The sequence below is a fragment of the Schistocerca cancellata genome, chromosome 2, assembly GCF_023864275.1.
Source record: "Schistocerca cancellata isolate TAMUIC-IGC-003103 chromosome 2, iqSchCanc2.1, whole genome shotgun sequence".
Taxonomy (NCBI): domain Eukaryota; kingdom Metazoa; phylum Arthropoda; class Insecta; order Orthoptera; family Acrididae; genus Schistocerca; species Schistocerca cancellata.
Window position 1 is genome coordinate 648749475 of NC_064627.1, and position 20997 is coordinate 648770471.

The 20997-nt window shown below is 38.1% G+C and overlaps 1 protein-coding gene across 2 annotated transcripts in view; it reads right to left on the minus strand.

Moving 5' to 3' along the window:
• LOC126162323 (protein regulator of cytokinesis 1-like) overlaps positions 1-20997 on the minus strand; it is a 140160-nt gene that overhangs the window by 36106 nt on the left and 83057 nt on the right. For both annotated transcript variants that reach the window (XM_049918749.1, XM_049918748.1), the window contains exons 11-12: positions 19897-20013; positions 13640-13777 (exon numbers count right to left, since the gene is read on the minus strand). In XM_049918749.1, the coding sequence (XP_049774706.1) occupies positions 13640-13777; positions 19897-20013 (255 nt within the window). The remainder of the gene's footprint in view (positions 1-13639; positions 13778-19896; positions 20014-20997) is intronic.

The window sequence follows — 20997 nt, forward strand, 5'->3', positions numbered from 1 at the left end:
TTCTGAATTTTTCCATACCTGTGAGAAGAGATGATTGCTAATAGGAACTTTTATGAATTGTGAATCACATGCAGTATTCTCTTATAAGAATAATACGAATATAAACATTTTGCCATGTATTGTTTCGTGTTTGCTGCTATCTCACTTAAATCCTGTCTGCCTAATTAACTACGAAACTAGAGTGAGACAACAGCATACGTGTAAGAATATACATATCATGTCATGTTTATATTCGTATTATTCTTATGCCTGATAGTGATACAGTCAGAAATGAAGCACGGTAGTTGACTAGATTTTTAAATCTAAGATGACTAATTTCTGTGCAGAATGTAATGTGCTAAAGAGGCGCCTGCAAAGATTTTCAAACGGAGAAAAATTTTCGCTAAACTCTCCTTCAGAACATCATCTATCATACGCAGTCTATTATTTGGTTCTTGTTGATCATTATCAAAGAAAGCAGCAGTGTAAGTAACAACAAATAGCAGTCTCTTGCCGTTGTTTCGGTTATCAGACAATTCCTCTCTTTTTTTATTTTTTATTGTAAGCCGCGGTAGCGCGCACAAAAGCAAGCCATGCCGCGACAAACAATGCATGACTCAGTACAGTAATGCACTTTCAGCTCAGAGTGACGTAAACACCTATAACAAAGAAAACGGCACTTATCAGATCAAAGAAAAATATGCAATCAAGTCAAAGCCAGACGAAGCACGTGAAAAAGGAAGGGTACCCGTATAAATACGGACGGAGCGCCTGACGCATAGCAATGGCTACCTGGTTAAGCTTAACTGCTAAGCTTACGACTCTAACCAAACTACTGTAGCTGTATCGTCATTCATTCGACCTAAATTGTGTCCCATATTACAATGGACCAACTTTGTTTCGATTTGGAGGTGCGGCCTAAAACTTTTCTCTCCTCTTGAATTTCGAGTCTCAAATTTCAGGTGCGGCGTAGATTCGGGAAATTTTTTTTTTTTTCATTGCTTTCGAGTCTCATTTTTCAGGTGCGGCTTAGATTCGAGTAAATACGGTAGCTTCGCAGCAGGAGAAATAGCAAGTTGAAAATTTGTGTCCTGCTTTGTCAAAGTAGCTGATACTAGTTGCTCCAAAATGTGGAAACTGATGTCTGCATTCAGTCTGCACAATTTGTGTAATATGTGTTCATGTCAACAGAACTCACAAGAAACCACAGCCGAACTGTCTGATATTTTGATTACTGTATGAGTGCACCCAGTGCTTCCTCTAGTTTGTTCTTTAAATATTGATAAGCCAAGAAGACTTCCTCTTCAGAAGAGCTCATCATTGTAACCAAGCCAGAAGCGTGGTTCAGGCTGTCTCGTTATTTGTCGTAACTCAGGTCGCATCACATATTTTATTGCATTTTGTATCACCTCACTGGGTATGCCTGTGTCGCATTGATAATTGTTGCATTGTGCAACCTTTATCACAACAAATCATATAGCATATTGTATTGCTTCAGTGTGAGCATTAAGCCAATAGCCGAACTGGTGGCTTCATAAATACTGGCATGAGTCCTAACAGTACACCATCTTGACATAATGGAGACCAAAATAGATAAACGGGTGGACAAAATATAACACACATACTGTTTCATAAGAGTCATAAGCCAATTGTGAAGTGAAGTAAGAACATTCATATAAAAACTAGGATTTCCTGCAGTTTGAATTTAGAATACAGAAACACAGCTAGTAGATGGAAGAGGAGGAAGAGGAAGAAAATGAAAAGAATGACCAAGCAACTGGGCAACAAAAACGAATAAATGAGAAACTAATTTTAAAATTAGTGTTTCAAAAGATATTTCATAAAGTGTTAACAGAATAAATCCCCCCCCCCCCCCCAAAAAAAAAAATAAAAATAAAAAGGAGGACTAACCATCGATAACTAAATGAGATGCTCAACATATACAGCAATAGAGGCTTCACTTTTTTTTAATCACACACATGTTAGTGAAGGCCACTATTAAAATGAAAAAGTTTATTTGTATTACTATAACCAAACAAGAAGAATGAAAAATGTCAGTTGTGGATGGAGTTATTGCAGATATCCTAACAGCAATGAAATGCAGATCATTATTTAGCTCATGGCACTCTTAAATCAGTTCTTGTACTGGTATGGAAGAAATTAGCCTTTGTTTGGCCCAGATATCTAAAGTAATAAAATACGGATGCTATTTTGAGACAGTTTGTAAGGGCATGGAACCTAGCTGGTGTAAACTGCTTCCAGTTTGTAATCAGAAAAGTAAATCTACAGAAGATATCAAAGACGTAATAAACAGGCCACACACAGAGGAGGCAACCACCAAATGGGTGTAATGACAGATACAGCCAGCACTTCTGATATTCTCTGGCAGGCTTCCTTTACTCTACCAAGAGGCAAATAGAATAACCAAAATTTCTCTATTTAAGTCACCGAAACAACTAAAGAGGCTTTAAGCATAATTTCATTTATGCGAGAAGAGATTGTGAAATATAGATAGCTGACATGTACCAGGAAGAATGTGGTGATGTGGAAAAGCATTAAATGTTTTTAGTTGCAATATTTCACATACCTGCCAACTTTCAAAAACCGAAATCCAGAAGATCCCGGATCACAAAAATTTAACGCGTGCATGTGTTGGAAGGTGTTCAAACACACCAAGAAAAAGACTACACAGAAAGAGATTACAAATAATGTTAACATATATAATGTGGGCTACATTTTAAGATCACTATTTTCAAACTCTGAATTTAGGTACTTACACAAGTTTCTTGCTGATGAGTGTTCACTTGTTGTCACGTAACATTGGGAACAGTTCACACTCTACACAAAAATGACCTTTTCTGCACTTGATCTTGCAAGCCACAATATGAATGAAACTTGTCAAAACTACTAAATTGAATATTTAATGCTAATCAAGTGAGCCCATTTGGTGTCATATGTCAAGCTCTCGCTCTCAACAGTAGCAGAGTCATCATTCTGATGGGCCACAAATTGGCTCTGAAGCACATTCATTGCATTCCCAGCTAGCTCACTTCCCTTCCTCGGCAGCAATGATGGAAACCTTTCTACAAGAAATTCTACTGAAGAAAACTTTATATCCTCAATTCTGGAAACTTCTGCAACCTTTGCATGCTTCAGTACGTCATCACTAAGGGAAAACTTTATGATATAATCACGTGCAGAGCAGAAGTACGCCCGACATATGAAAATTATGTTTATTTGTCTTTATCATTAAGTTCCTACACCAAATTCATTGTCTGAACGCCATAACTAGATCATCATTGTCTCTGATTCTCAACAAGATGGTACAGAACTTTCTGTAACAGGGAACTCTTTACAATTTCAGGTTTAACAAACCTGGAACGAAGCTGCTGTAATAGGTTCGTCATTAGAACTAACAGCTTATGAATTTGAGGGGAAGCAATCTGAAAGCAGAACTGAGATTCTCAAACACACGAATGACAGCACACAGGAAAGCACAGTACACATTGTTTAAGCCTGAAGAGAGAAACACACAGTTTTTCTTTGCTGGTTTGAATAATGTTGTTGTTCATCAGCACAGGAGTGTCAGATTTTGTGGCAGATGCAAATCTCTAGGAGGGCAACCAATTCTGATGACTCTATAGTCTTCCTCTTTCCATGGTCTTCAGAACCGTCAAGCTCGGTTTTTGGAATTGTAAACAGTGTTAAGCTACTTGATGCACACTGAGCACTAAAATGTACCTCATCTTTAAAGAACCCAACTAATGGATCTCACTGTTCCAACAGTCTCTACAGACACTTTCCTAAGGATAGTCATCTTGTGCAGACAAGTTTTAATATCTTCTTAGTTTCCTTGTTGTGAAGCTCTTGGAACTTCTTAAGGCGTTCCTTCCTTTCACAACTCTTTTCTAAATAATAGAAAATGTCGACTAAAAGTTCATCAATCTTAACAGGCAAACTGCTTGCATCTTTCTCAGCAGCCATGTTAATCAAATGACATGAGCAACCTAGCACAAAGACACATGGCTGTGCTTCCCTTAAAACAGCACCAACCCCATTTTTCTTTCCAATCATGCCTGGACCATTGTCTGAACAGGATGCTCCACAATTTTCAATTGGTATTTTGTAATACTCCAACTGTGAAATTAACACATTTCCAATATTATGACCCATTGAACCATCCACCATGGTTGGGACAGATAGCACTGAAGAAACCATTTTTTCCTGCCTTTTCTCGAAACAGGTGATAACTAAGGGATGAAACATAGCATCACTGTCATTGCACCCATCTATAGCCAAAGTAAATGGTACATGCTGCATGCAACTATTGAGTTCATTTATTGAATCTGTAGCAATTTCTTTCAAAATACGTGAAGTCTTTGTCGACCAAAACCTTAACTTTTTGCGATTTCTGAACCAGGGAACATTTTCTTAAAAAGGGTAGCAGCATGATCAGCAGCAGCTAATGGAATATTATGTTCAATTAAAAATAAAGTGAACAAAAATTCTGCTCCTATTACACCAAGGTCAGCTCCAGGAATGGTAAAAAAAGACAAATTTTCCTACTGCTATCCTTCATTTTTGTATTGGAAACATGTTTAACAGATTTAATATGATTTATTAATTCAGTTCTTCCTCCGCAAGCAATGTTTATATCACACCAATACATGCAACAGAACGCAAACCTTTCCGCAATCGCATAATACATGAAAATTCAGTAGAATATGCATCCCTGAAAGATTGATGATATTGTTGCTTAGTTGAACCCATCAGAAAAACATGAAATCACACAAAAATTCGTCACACAATTGCATGAATACCAGAAGCACAGCAAGCACTGCATATAACCAAGCAGAAACAAATCTTTCCTCCTAACACACAGTCGAAGCACACTACACAAATACTAAATCGGACACCTATTCATCACACAATTGCACAAATACCAAAACTTACAGTGAACACTGAATAAAAGCAAGCATTAACAAAGCTTTCCCCGCAAACAAGCAGTCGAACCACAAAGAGTACGCAGCGATGTGATTATTGATAGAATGTTTGATCGACTTTCGCTGACGGCGTTACAAACACAGAGTTAATGACAAAAGCAAAGCAATATTCTGCAAGAAGGGATTATCCATAATATTGTCGGTCAATTTTCAGTCGAATTTCAAACACTTTCATCTCAGAATAGCAGCTATTATTGAAAGTCAAAACTAAAAACTAAGCTCATCTGGGAAACTTGGCAGGTATAATTTCACGATCCCAGGCCAAGAAGATACACTACACACAGCAAAAAACTGACTAAAGTCATAGCTGGTAGCTCAAGGACCTGGTTAGAAAATGGTAAGGAAGCTCTAGGAGGATACTGAAGGACAACAAACAACAGGGTCAAAGTTGTTTGACAAAATCAAACTTGGAAAGTCCAGGTAGCAATATCACCGATCTAGAAAAAAAAATTGCTAATTACTTTACAAACACATTTAAAGACATGCCCGAGATGCTGGAGTTGGAGGTCATGTGTGCATGATCTGTGCTTACTTGAATGAATCGTATGCATCTCTCTTCTACTGACGAAGGCTGTAGCCGAAAGCTTTATGCAAGTTTCTCTTAACTGTACCTGTCTGCAGTTTAACGTGTCTTCTTGGTGGTAAGTAGCAAACTGCCTTTTCCTACATTTTGATATTCCTACAAGGTCATAGTTTATAGATGTCCTGTATCAAGACACTTTGGGCTTCCGAGAGAAACAAAACTGATACATGGCACAATTTTCATAAACATGTTTTAAGTGTCTGCCTGGTAGTTTTGAATGTAATTATATGGCAATGAATAGCCAAAAACATGTCTCATCTGAAATATTACACATTGCAATAAGGCAATTTCTGACAAAATGCTGTGAGACACAAAGGACTACATGTACACAAGTTGCTATAAAAATTGCAAGAACAGGCAAAACCAGCAACAATGATGACAAGACCCTACAACGTTGTGAAAAAATCCCAAATTATGTATTAAGTACAGACATATAGTTTAAAATACAGGGTGTCCGAAAAGACTTTCCCTGATTACATAAATTGATAGCTCAGGCTAGAAGTAAGATACAAATATGAAACTTGGGTCGAATTGTTTACAACTACCAAAGTTTGTTTTTTTTCTGTTTTAGGTTCGCAGTACGTAAGTAGTGGACGAGGTCCAGTGCCCAAGAAGCCATGTTAACCAATCAGGAGAAGGCACAGTGTGTCTTGTGGTACCATGAGACACGATCACCAACCACAGTGCAGAGACACTTCCAGACAACATTTGGAAGGAATCCACCTGATGTCAAGAGCATTAAAGCCTGGTATGAGAAGTTCAAGAACACAGGGTAGGTTGCTGACGTTCCGAGGTCTGGTCAACCAAGAACCTCAGCAGACAGGGTGGAAGCTGTAAGGCAGTCTTTTTTGCGAAGTCCGAAGAAATCGGTGTGCAGGGCCTCACGTGAATTACAGATGCCAAAAAGCTCTCTCCATGACATTTTACACAAACATTTCTTGTTTCTTGCATACAAAGTGCAAATTGTTCAGGCCTTGTTGCCCAATGACAGTAAACGTCAATATGACTTTGCGGTCGAAATGCTATCACGTATTGAGGACGATGATGGTTATCTCAGATGAATTGCCTTTTCCGACGAAGCGACCTTTTTTGTCAGTGGAGTAGTGAATCGCCATAATGTGCGCATTTGGGGGTTCACAACGCCCTGGCGAGGTCATGGAGTGCACCAGAGGCAGTCCAAAGGTAAATGTTTGGTGCGCACTATTGCACGATCGAATTATCGGGCCATTCTTCTTTGCTGAGGCTACCATCACATCTGCAGTGTATCTGGACATGTTGCAACAGTATGCTGTTCCTCAGCTGCTTCAATATCACCCCAAAGTCTTGTTTCAGCAAGATGGTGCACCACCTCATTGGGGTTTGAACGTCTGTGCCTATCTCGACGTGACCTTTCCTGGGCGATGGATTGGTCGTGATGGGCCAATGGTTTGGCCTCCACGCACTCCTGACATAACCCCATTAGACTTCTTTTTATGGGGTTACATCAAGGACGAGGTCTACCTAACACGTGTACCAGATCTTGAAACCCTGCGGCAACGGATAACCACAGTCGTTGAATCGATCCCTCCAGTGATGTTGGCTAATGTGTGGACGGAAATTGAATATCGCCTAGATGTGCTACGTGCTACCAAGGGTGCTCATGCGGAAGTTTACTGATGTGTGAAAAAAAACTTTGATAGTTCATAAACAATTAGACACCAGTTTTATATTTGTATCTTACTTCTAGCCTGAGTTATCAATTTATGTAATCAGGGAAAAACTTTTCGGATACGCTGTATATCCAAACCTATACACTCTTCTGTTAAAATATAACTGAAATCCTTTGAGGAATGAAGATGAATTCTCATGAGATATCAGAAAACCTGTAAAATTTTTAAATATTTTATGAAGAAATATCTTCCCACAACATCTCGTGCTGACGTACTATTGCTACTTACACTCAGTTCCTAGCTATGGGATTCTTTTCTGAGGATCACAGGTCCAAAATATGGACACAATTTTCAAAACACAGAAAAGAAGTAAGAATAATAACTAGATGTAGTAGTTGGGCTTAGTATCAAAAACTATAGAAAAAACTGGGTATCCTTGCGGCACTTTGGTAGTACATCTATCAATCTGTTGTGCATATCCTGGAAAACATTACTATGTATTTCACTAATAGTTCTATACAGGATCATGAAACAAGAGCCAGTTTGGTCCTACAATTACCAAGAAAAAACAAAAAACTTCAAAACAGCATTTTTAACAGGAAATAAAACCATATAATAAACTGCCCAATATGATGAATAAAAATTACTAAAATACATACTAAAAGGCATCAGATAGATTATATAATGGTAAGACAGAGATTTAGGAACCAGGTTTTAAATTGTAAGACATTTCCAGAGGCAGATGTGGACTGACCACAATCTATTGGTTATGACCTGTAGATTAAAACTGAAGAAACTGCAAAAAGGTGGGAATTTAAGGAGATGGGACCTGGATAAACTGAAAGAACCAGAGGTTGTACAGAGTTTCAGGGAGAGCATAAGGGAACAATTGACAGGAATGGGGGAAAGAAATACAGTAGAAGAAGAATGGGTAGCTTTGAGGAATGAAGTAGTGAAGGCAGCAGAGGATCAAGTAGGTAAAAAGATGAGGGCTAGTAGGAATCCTTGGGTAACAGAAGAAATATTGAATTTAATTGATGAAAGGAGAAAATATAAAAATGCAGTAAATAAAGCAGGCAAAAAGGAATACAAACGTCTCAAAAATGAGATCGACAGGAAGTGCAGAATGGCTAAGCAGGGATGGCTAGAGGACAAATGTAAGGATGTAGAGGCTTATCTCACTAGGGGTAAGATAGATACTGCCTACAGGAAAATTAAAGAGACCTTTGGAGATAAGAGAACCACTTGTATGAACGTCAAGAGCTCAGATGGAAACCCAGTTCTAAGCAAAGAAGGGAAAGCTGAAAGGTGGAAGGAGTATATAGAGGGTCTATACAAGGGCGATGTACTTGAGGACAATATTATGGAAATGGAAGAGGATGTAGATGAAGATGAAGATGAAATGGGAGATACAATACTGCTTGAAGAGTTTGACAGAGCACTGAAAGACCTGAGTCGAAACAAGGCCCCCGGAGTAGACAACATTCCATTGGAACTACTGACGGCCTCGGGAGAGCCAGTCCTGAAAAAACTCTACCATATGGTGAGCAAGATGTATGAAACAGGCGAAATACCCTCAGACTTCAAGAAGAATGTAATAATTCCAATCCCAAAGAAAGCAGGTGTTGACAGATGTGAAAATTACCGAACAATCAGTTTAATAAGCCACAGCTGCAAAATACTAACACGAATTCTTTACAGACGAATGGAAAAACTAGTAGAAGCCGAGCTCGGGGAAGATCAGTTTGGATTCCGTAGAAATACTGGAACACGTGAGGCAATACTGACCTTACGACTTATCTTAGAAGAAAGATTAAGGAAAGGCAAACCTACGTTTCTAGCATTTGTAGACTTAGAGAAAGCTTTTGACAATGTTGACTGGAATACTCTCTTTCAAATTCTAAAGGTGGCAGGGGTAAAATACAGGGAGCGAAAGGCTATTTACAATTTGTACAGAAACCAGATGGCAGTTATAAGAGTCGAGGGTCATGAAAGGGAAGCAGTGGTTGGGAAGGGGGTGAGACAGGGTTGTAGCCTCTCCCCGATGTTATTCAATCTGTATATTGAGCAAGCAGTAAAGGAAACAAAAGAAAAATTTGGAGTAGTTATTAAAATCCATGGAGAAGAAATAAAAAGAATGAGATTTTCACTCTGCAGCGGAGTGTGTGCTGATATGAAACTTCCTGGCAGATTAAAACTGTGTGCCCGACCGAGACTCGAACTCGGGACCCTTGCCTTTCGCGGGCAAGCGCTCTACCATCTGAGCTACCGAAGCACGACTCACGCCCGGTACGAACAGCTTTACTTCTGCCAGTATCTCGTCTCCTACCTTCCAAACTTTACAGAAGCTCTCCTGCGAACCTTTCTTTCAGCAGTGCTAGTTCTGCAAGGTTCGCAGGAGAGCTTCTGTAAAGTTTGGAAGGTAGGAGACGAGATACTGGCAGAAGTAAAGCTGTGAGTACCGGGCGTGAGTCGTGCTTCGGTAGCTCAGATGGTAGAGCGCTTGCCCGCGAAAGGCAAGGGTCCCGAGTTCGAGTCTCGGTCGGGCACACAGTTTTAATCTGCCAGGAAGTTTCAAGAAATAAAAACTTTGAGGTTCGCCGATGACATTGTAATTCTGTCAGAGACAGCAAAGGACTTGGAAGAGCAGTTGAACGGAATGGATGGTGTCTTGAAGGGAGGATATAAGATGAACATCAACAAAAGCAAAACGAGGATAATGGAATGTAGTCGAATTAAGTCGGGTGATGCTGAGGGAATTAGATTAGGAAATGAGACACTTAAAGTAGTAAAGGAGTTTTGCTATTTGGGGAGCAAAATAACTGATGATGGTCGAAGTAGAGAGGATATAAAATGTAGACTGGCAATGGCAAGGAAGGCGTTTCTGAAGAAGAGAAGTTTGTTAACATCGAGTATAGATTTAAGTGTCAGGAAGTCATTTCTGAAAGTATTTGTATGGAGTGTAGCCATGTATGGAAGTGAAACATGGACGGTCAATAGTTTGGACAAGAAGAGAATAGAAGCTTTTGAAATGTGGTGCTATAGAAGAATGCTGAAGATTAGATGGGTAGATCACATAACTAATGAGGAGGTATTGAATAGGATTGGGGAGAAGAGAAGTTTGTGGCACAACTTGACCAGAAGAAGGGATCGGTTGGTAGGACATGTTCTGAGGCATCAAGGGATCACCAATTTAGTATTGGAAGGCAGCGTGGAGGGTAAAAATCGTAGGGGGCGACCAAGAGATGAATACACTAAGCAAATTCAGAAGGATGTAGGTTGCAGTAGGTACTGGGAGATGAAGAAGCTTGCACAGGATAGAGTAGCATGGAGAGCTGCATCAAACCAGTCTCAGGACTGAAGACAACAACAACAACAACAACAACAACAACAACAACAAAATACATTTGTTAAAAAAAGCAACTAGTGCATACTAAACAATTAAACATTACTCAGAGGACTCAACAATTAGCTGTGATGAACCAATCTGGGATCTCTCTACTTCCTCTCTTGTCTTGCCATCTGCCTCCTTAAATTCATTTTATTTTCATTTTTGCCTAATTACCTTTAACATGCATGACTGTAACCTGCATTTCCATAAAAGAGAAAGGTTGGCCCTCAGTCTTAAGGAATATAGTGCCGGGTCTAATTTCGTTCTTAATTTTTTGAATGTAATTAATTTCCTAATTTATTTTGATCATTCCTAGTTAATACCTTTGTTATAGGGCGAAATCAATAATCGTTTCATGACAGATTTATTGAAGACTTATAAACAAATATAAATTCTGTACTAAATATAAGAATTAGGAAGACGAACTACTAGGATTTGTCCCAAGACCATCAGTCCATGGCTGTTTTTCAGACAGGAATTATGTATTGGATAAAGTAGCAACAATGCATTAACGTAACAGTGGCATAAGTGCAACACAAATAGGCCATGTGTTAAAACAATGACAATGTGTGTTCAAATTTATTTGAGAAAATGTGTCACATGTACTATATTATTCTGCAAGAACTGTGTGGTAAGGTTTTTACTGCTCACAGGTGTTCAACAGCAAACTATCGGTAACAGTATGCTGATATTTGCCTGCAAACTATTCATGAGGCTTATTAACGTTTACCAATAGTGAACTGGCCATATAACTGTGTAAAATTGGGAGGTTGTGAACAGCGACAGTGAAGAAGTGCGCGACAGTGAAGAAGTGCGCGACAGTGAAGAAGTGCGCGACAGTGAAGAAGTGCGCGACAGTGAAGAACTGTGAAATGCAACTGTGCAACTGTCTGCTACATCATTTACAGTAGTCAGTGTTGAACTTACACTCCCCATTTTTCCAGCCAGTGCAACAATGCAGTGTCAACACTGAGGACTATTAACGAAGAAATAAAGAAGGCAAAATTCACATAGTGGTCAATAATAACAGGGGATAACCACAACAGCCTGACACATTACAAAACATGGTCACAATGTAACATTTTTACAAGAAAATTATCAATATCTATAGTGCGTGATAGCAATGTCTTGTCATTCTCCTGAGCTCAACATCTCACTCGTGATGGGAGATGGTGACTCAGTTTTTCAGGTAGAATGAGGGGAGGACACAGAAGTGTATGGGGCATAGTTGCACATTTTCAGGACTGAAGTCTGTTTCCCAGACGGGCTGCAGTTAGGGCAAGGGGGATAGCAGCAGGTTTGTTGTCCACAAGTAATAAATGGTTGTACTTAGTGTGTGCAGCAATGAAGGTGAAAAACTGTGTGTGTAAATCGAAGGACATTGTAAAATAAAGACCAACCGAATGAGGCAGTGCACTTGTTAACACACTGGCCTAATATTCGGGAGGATGGAGTTTGCTCTGCCTGGTGATAATGATCTAGATTTTCCTCAATGAAACCAGGTAAACGCTAGGATGGTTTCTTTGTCACTCTACAACCACAAGTAGCCAGTCACCGCTCCTATCTGCATAGAAGCAGACTTATAATTCTGTGTGTATATATATATATTTTCAACTATTTATTTTCCTTACAAAGATATGACAAATGCTGTATCATTATGAGATGATCCTTGGATGAATAAATAATAAATAAACTAACTCAAAGATATGAGCCATTTGGTGGGAGTGAAAGAAGATAAAGAAGGGGGTGGAAATTAGGAGGGAAATAGTATTATCCAGGATAAACATTTTCCAACAGTGTGATGCAATAAAGTGAATATCTTGATAAAACAAGGTTTGTACTCAAGAAGTTTAAAATATAAATATCTATGAAACAGAAATTAGAAATATGAAATAGAAATTTTAAAATAAAAGTACTTATAAAATATCAGTCCACTGCATAAAGCAAAATGTACATACACTACCTAATAAGCTGTGGTCTCTTTAGGCTAGTAGTTTACCTTATTACTATAGTTTACACATAGAAGTTATAATAAAATCTGCTAAACGGGTCTGCAGTCTTTAAATATTTACATATCTTACACCCATTTTCTTTGATAAAACCAAAATACAAATTAAAATCAACACTTAAAACAGTACAACACATTACACTACATCCAGTTATAAAGAATCATTGTCTTGCACAGAGTTCTTCTTAATAAGTGACCCCTGAAAAATAATCAGACGTGTCATTGATCTGCACAAACATTATAGCTGTACAAGGGGCAGAAAGGTGCATTTCTTAAGTATTTCTCCATATTTTCCAATACTTACTTGAAATGTAACAGTCCATTAAGACCCACTTAAAACGAACATTTTCCAGTCTAATTCAGGATTGCACATGTAAACAAAATACGTAATTTGTCTAAAAAAAATGTTACTAAACTAATTATTACACTCCAATTACCTTAAAGTATAGAAGCTCTGTAAATGAAGGGAACATTTTCCATGAAGGGAACCTCTAGTAATTAATAAAATACGAAAATCCATTATTGTATTTTCGTATTCGAGAAGTTATACTTCAATAAAATAACTGACACAAACTAATATAGAATTGTACTAGCTGTTCTGGAGCAAACATAAGTTGATATATGTATTTTCAGTTTTTATATGTTAATTTTAATTGTTACTTAGTTAAAAAATCACTTTAAACAATACCGAGGATTGTTATTAAAGTATAAATAGTTACAGCCATATTGGCATAGGGGGTCAGTACCTTGTGTGTCTTTGGCCAGAAAGCATGTAGCTTGCCGAGCATAATTCATTTCAATATTATAAGTATGTTACAACTTATTTCATATCTGTCAAGATGCTTTTATTTACTTTGAGATCGTAATAAAAATTCAGCTGAAACATTATACTGGATTAAAAATTGTTTTTACTTTATAGTTTAAAACCTACATTCGCTGTTTTCCAGGACTTCCGCTGTGACAGATCGCCAGCTACAATGAATATTTTAACTTTAATCAAAATTAATTCATAGTAATGTTTTATACCTCAAAGTCAGCGTATGTTGTAGAAGCAATGCTCTCGTCATGCATGTGCATGACACTTGGTTGGCTTTTCAGGGTGTGAGTAGTACCAGTATTCTGTAGATGAGCATTCTCCGTAAGAGGAAACAGAGTTCGAGTCACCTGCAAAGAAAACATTTAGCAATTCAGTGAGAGTGGGCATTGCCCGCAGGAGAAACATCAGCTGTTGAAATTAAGTTTTTTCAGGACTGCTACAAGTCACAGTCAGTATGTTTTAGCCTAAGTACTGGGTTATTCGTAAGTACCTCCATGGTCCCAGAGGACAGCTGTGCAAAAAATACAAGATGTACAGAAAAATGACACTTCAGTAGGTAGAGCATCTCTCCAAGTTTATAAATCACACTACAGGTATTCTATATGGGCATTGTTTGTAACGCAGTAAATGTCAGTAGGGTAGACATTATTGCCGTACCTGTCCCAACACATCATAGTACAGATCAGTGGCCACATCAGTCATTCTTCCTTACAAGTATTCCAAATTAAGTGCCAGTGGAGACAGGAAGAAATGTCCTTTGACATAAGCCCATAAGGAAAAAATCACGCAGAATTAAATTAGGTGACCGTGGCGACCACTGAACAAAAAAATGAGAAGCACGTTCAATCCAATTTCAGGCAGTCTGGCACCGAGGTAATCAGAAATGTCTGAAAGAAAATGTGGTGGAGCACCATCTTCTTGAAATATGAAGTCTCCACTGTTTTGCTGTAATTGTGGCATAAGCCATTGTTGCAGCATATGCAGGTACACAAAACCAGTTCCAGTTTAAAAGAAAACTATACTCCGCCCGAACAGGCCATGCAGGTCCATGTCGTCCTCAGTTGAGAGGCGTCACTGGATGCGGATATGGAGAGGCATGTGGTCAGCACGCCTCTCTCCTGGCTGTATGTCAGTTTATGAGACCAAGTTACAATTAAAGGCAAAGAAAAATGGTTCACAAGCTTCTGAAGAGGACATGGAACAAAAGATATTAACTTGAGGTGATTCACGAATGTATTCCACAAACTAGAGTGGATGTTCTGTGCCCCAAACTTGCATGTTATGACAGTTACCTTTTCAGACACATGAAATGTGGTTTTGCCACTGAGAATCAACTCGAGTGAAACAGTCTTTCACCAGGAGCCTCTGCAAGACTTTGCAAGAGTCAGAAAAAAGCTTATTGAAGCAAATACAGTACAACTTCAATTATCCAGATGACTTGGGACCAGACCCAACCCGCATAATTGGATAAATCATGGAACAGGTCATTTCTCTAAAAAAAAAATTATTTGTGTATAATACTACTGCAACATTAATTTAATGACTACGATACTATGTTTAGATTTTATGCAGTGTCAGTCCTCAAACATCAATTGGAGTCAGTTGTTTTGCTTTCTACAATACTTTTTGTGCATTTGCTTGATAGTGAGCAGCTGTGTATGGTCACAGTCAGGATACCACTCCACCCATATGGTGCAGTGTCAAGACATTCAAATGCCTCACCAGCTGACAGCCCTGCATCTGGTTCAGCGATAATGTAAGAATCCTGGCTATAAGCTTTTCCTCTCACACTTTGAATGATTTCATCGTCACTGAGAATTTGGAATCCAGGTCCTAAGAATCACATATAAGCCACTCACCTGCATCCTCTGCACTGCAATCAGAATGCCCAGGAGTTTTCAAAAGGGCCTTCCTTATGACCTCAAGTGATATTTCGCCGTCTGCCAATTCTCTTTCTTCCTCATCCCTTTCATGCTGCTTCTTTTCATCTTCACCTTTCTGTGCCTCATTTTTGGTTGAAATTAATTTATTCAAAGTCCTTTTTAGTGTGGTTGTCTTCACCAGATTCCATACTTCTGTGGGCCATAATGTAAGAGCAGTATTTTAAATTGAATTTTCAGTGAGGAGCCACAACGTCTTCTTCATTTTGATCTTTCAAAAGCTTCCTCAGCAATTTTCTTCTGTAACGTCTCTTCATAGTTTCACTAACCTTTTGGTCCACAGTCTTCAGCAAATTTGTTACATTTGGTGGCAGGAAGAGTGTTTTGAAATGTCCCTCTACTCTACCAAGAAAGCTTTCTGTAGGGTGGATGGGTACATTGTCCAGAATTAACATCACCTTTTTGGTATGTTTTTCATATAAAATGTGAAAACTTAACAGTATCATTCGCAAAACAGACGCAGTCATCCAGGTCTTTGACAATTTATATATAATTACTTTTTAAAGCCTGTCTCCCCCCCCCCCCCCCCAAACAACAGAAGGATTATTTTGTGGTTTCCTGTACAGTTAGCACAGTTCAACAAAGTAACACGGTCTTTATTAACCCTATAGCCATGAACACTAGTTTCCCTTATCAAAGCTAAAATTGTTTCACGTAAAGACTTCCAAATACGGCCCGCCTAATTTTTGTTATATAAAATTCAAGGTCACAAGATTTTGTATTTTTCAATAAAATTATCTGCTGCTTTTGTGGATCTGCGCTGCCTTGAAATCCTGTAGCCAGAATTTGCTTGCTTTAAATGAAGACAAACCATCAGTTTTCCTGGTTACAGGTTTGCTTTTTCGCAAACAATCTACCATGAAAAAAGGCTCCTCAATGCCAGCTGCTGCAAAAGCCACCTGAGTACGGCTTTTTCAAGTTCTTTGTTTTCTGCTGTTTTCATAACTTTTCTCAATGAACTCACATCTTCATTCTCAAGGGCATACACAAAGTTAAAAACTAAGGACTTCGTATTTTTGGCTGAAACTGTTGATGTTCACAAGCTAAACATCTCAGATAAATGCTAACCACTCATACCCTTGTCTAATTGTTAGTCTGCCAAAGATAAAACAACTCATTTCCTTTTAGAAGACACATGTCACACAGTACTTTGAAACACAGGCACAAAACAAAAGACCTGGAAGATGGAACTTATAGTAACAACCAGTTTATACATTAAGGTAAGAGATTTTTTTCACTCAAGGGCACTCAATACCATCATAAAAGGTGCTAGGCGCATTTAAAAACAACATATATAATTTGGTAACATTTGTTCTCCTCTGAGGCTTCACTCATGTACCCCCCATAGTAATGTTATCTCCAGAACTGGGGTTCTGTCTAAAAAGACAAGAAGGTGCCATTAGTATTCAGAGTTGCCAGCAGGTGCACACAGCTGGCAGGTCTCTCTGCTGTTGCATTAAGGGAAGTGGTACAATAGTCACCATGTTTACCATCTGTGGTGCTTTAGAAGCCACTGTACGGCCTTTGTGGATACTTGTCTTACTGCAAACTAGCAAAATCGATATACGAGACACGGCTTTACAATTGTGCATGGCCAAATCAACCATATTCCTGTCTTTCAGAGGCTAGATGTGTTGGGGCGCTGAGATTCAGCATGATGTTAAGCATGGTCCTTCTGAACCCAACTACATTACTAAGTAACTATCCTGCAACCTTATGATAATGAAAAGCAACAGAGAGAATTGAAAGCAAATAAGTCTCCGTTCCAGATGGAATCGGAATTTTATTTTACAAAGAATACTCTTTGTCTAAGTTGAATTGTAATAAATTTCCCAAGACAGATAAGCTTCTGTCCATAAGCCAACACTGATTTAGCAAGCATTGCTCATGCAAAACTCTGCTTGCACTTTTCTTGTACAATATGCAAGGCAACAGGCACATTCCATATTCCTAGATTTTCACGAAGTGTTTGACATGGTGTCCTGCTGTAAACAGTTAACAATGGTCTGCACGTACAGACTAAGTCCCCAGATGTACTAGTGGCTCAAAGACATTTTAAGCAGTAGAGCCCAATATGCTGCCCTGGACAGAGAATCTTCTTCAGAGACAAGGCTGTCATCAGCAGCACCTAAAGAAACATGATACGACTGATCTTGTTTTCTGTATGTATGAAGGATCTGATTGATGAGGTGAGCAACAATCTGTGACTGTCTACTAAAAGCAGTGTCGCTGAATGATTGTAGGAGGATACAGGATGACTGACAGAATTTATGTTTGGTGTAATGAATTGCGGCTTGCTATGGATATAGAAGAATGTAAATTCATGCAGAGGAGTAGGAAAAACAATCCTATAATGTTTGAGAACAGTAGTGATGTGCTGCTGACACAGTTATGTTCATTAAATATCTAGACACAAGACTGCTAAGTGATATGAAACAGTAAATGCATGTAATGTTCTTAGTAGGAAGGCAAATGATCGAATTGGGTTTATTGGGCGAATTTTTGAAAAGTGCTGCTCATTCATAAAGGAGATTGCATGTACGACATAAATGCAACACAATTTTGAGTACTGCAACAAAGTTTGGTTATATCAGCAATTCAAAGGTGTGCTGCAAGATTTGATGCCAGTACACTGAATCAACATGCAAGTATTATGGAGATGCTTCGTGAACTCAAATAAGACTTCTTGGGGGGACAAAAACATTCTTTCCACAAACCACTACTGAGCAAATTTAGAGAACCGACATTTATGGTTGACTGCAAAACCATTCTAATGCCACCAATGCACATTTCGCTTAAGGACAGCGAAGGTAATGTAAGAGAAATTAGGGCTTGTACTAGGGATGGCAGTTATCATTGAAACAACCAGTTTTCGATATCACCCCCTCCCCCCTCCCCAATGCTAATTTAGCTCGACTGTTAGAATTGTTCCCAATAACTAAATAACTGGTTTCTGAAATAAGCAACTTTCAATTTTTTGTTCCTATTATTTCCTGGAATAAATGTAGTAATCAAAGATCGAATATTTCTTACTCTCTCAGTTTCAAGATACATAGAATCAAAATATTAAATAGGTAAATAAAACTTAATCTGTCTACCATGCACGGCTATTCCTGAAAAGTGGTAAGTGGTTGAATACTATAAAAATACACCAGTATTCTAATACTGATCTAATTTTTTGAAACACTGCTTAGAAATCACGTTGTAATTAGAGGTCATGTCAGTATTTGGGCATTGTGAATAGTCTGCACTAATTAGTGGGTACTGAGGTTAAGAAGTCAGTTTTTAATGTTGATTTGTCCATTTTCAAGGGCTACAAGCAGATAAGTGCATATTACGCAGACACAAGTGTAGATCAGCTACTTTATTTTTACTTTACATTATGAATGAATAGTCGTTAAGTTTTTAATCTATTACTGTTATCATAATCTCCTTCCTCTTATTATTTCATAATAAAGACAGACAAATCTTTAATCTTTTAAAGCAAATGAAGCATTGCACTTAACTGTTACAGCACTCTGTAAAAATATTTCCAGATTAGAGTTGGTGTCATTCTGCAGTACAACGCATGTCCTGCATCCACAGTGAGAAACTACCATATAGGCCAGGTGGGAGCAAGTCCAGCACACTGCACGTAGACACATACCTTAAGCCACAACACATGGCAATAGGGACATTATTGGCTCAGCAATGATGTACTAATTCTTATCTCATATGTTTGTTGCTTCTTTCTGTACGCATTATTATTCAAACAACACAGATCACTTTTCTCTTTTTCTGTAATAACACAATATTTCAAAATAATCCAAAGTTTACATATAAAAACTACTTACTTTCTAATAAAAGTCTATTTAAAAAAGAATTCTAGCACTGTTGCTATTTCAATTTTTTTTACTCGGTTATTAGTAAAACATAAGAAACACCTACTATAACAGACACCAAAAAAATACTGGTTATTTGGCACTAAAATACTGGTATCTGTTTTAACCGGTTGGTTTATCCCATCCATTGCTCGTATAGAGGCATATAGATAGTGGTTTTTCCCTTACTCTGTCTGAATGGCACCCTCTGTTATGCATCGTATGTTGATTTGCAGAAAATTACATAGATATTCAAACATGTTGTACAGTTAAGTGACTATTTAATAAAATAGACAGAAAAAAAGAGGGATATTTTTATCAGATTTTATATATCTTTCATATGTTGGAAAACTAATTATTGCATGAATCTTTTATTTAATAGATTCGGGAACATCCCTGTCATTCTGAACTCGCTTTCCAACCACAACCCTGTCACAGCAGGTGCCTAATGAATTCAGGTAAGCAGTGCAGGCAACACTGGATTTTTTACTACAATTTTATTGCTACTTTTAGGATAACCACCTTCTCTACAACTGACAACATATTTGCCAGTGGCATTATATCAACTAGAATGAGATAAATACCACCACACAAGGTACAGTGTAATTTATAAAAATGTCTTTCCATCAACAATTAATTTTTCAGATGACTATGAATTTTGGCTACCTTTATGTTTTTGCTTCTGTTTATTATTGGAGTCACTTTTGAACTTGAAGAGCAAGTTGCCACACCAGCTTTCCTTTTGATTGGTGGCCTGAATTCCGTCTCTGCACCCCGTGTTTTCTGAAACATAATACAAGGAGATTTATTAACAGTTAAACATTCTGATTACTTGCAATTTCCATGTAACAATAGCTTACTGAATATTGGACAACAATAAAGAACTTTTGTGCTCACCTACTAAATTACATCCTTAAATTTCAGGTCATATCAATCATGATTACTACACAAAGAACACCACAGTGAGACAAAAATGTCTTTTATAGACATGGGACTAACTATATTGGTTGAAAGATCTCACAGAGGGAAACAGCGAACAACTGGCTGCAATGCACTGACAAGAGAGCCATTCAGCTACAGAAATAATTCTAAAATTGAGGCACTAGACAAGTGAATGGCTAAGATACAGAGAAAACAGAAATGGAAATAACATTTTGTGATCTACGCATAAGTACAAGGTTCAACAAATAAACAGGACAGCTAAGCGAAGTAGTCACAGGATGATGAGAGCAACACTGTGCCATGTTGTACCAAGGTATGCGAAAGAAGAAGCTAGTCACACACGGAGCATGTGTGGAAAATGAACCATCAATATATTTCTCCTTCACAGAGTAGAAATATCCATGTATACGGAACAATATGGTCTTGGTGTTATTGATAAAGTAGGTATGATACGATTTCAAAATTGTTTGCTGAACATTTAAATAGGACTCCACTCTATGAAGAGTTTGCAGAAGAATCTCAACCTCTCTAAAGATTTGTGTTAACAACTGATGAGATGTTACGCAAACGATCCCTGCCCTTCAAGTGAACATATCACACCATATGATTGTGCTGTTTGTTTTGTTGCTGATAGCAATGTGAAAGTAAAGTACCTGACCTTTAACCCCATTTAATCAACAACAGCTGGAAGGATTTTTGGCAGTATCATCATGTACTGAAGCTGCAACACCTTGATATAAATATGTAACAAAGTGTGCAATATTTAGAGTCCATGCTGAAAAGCTGGCACTTGAGAAGCTTCATTGATTTACTGCACATTACATT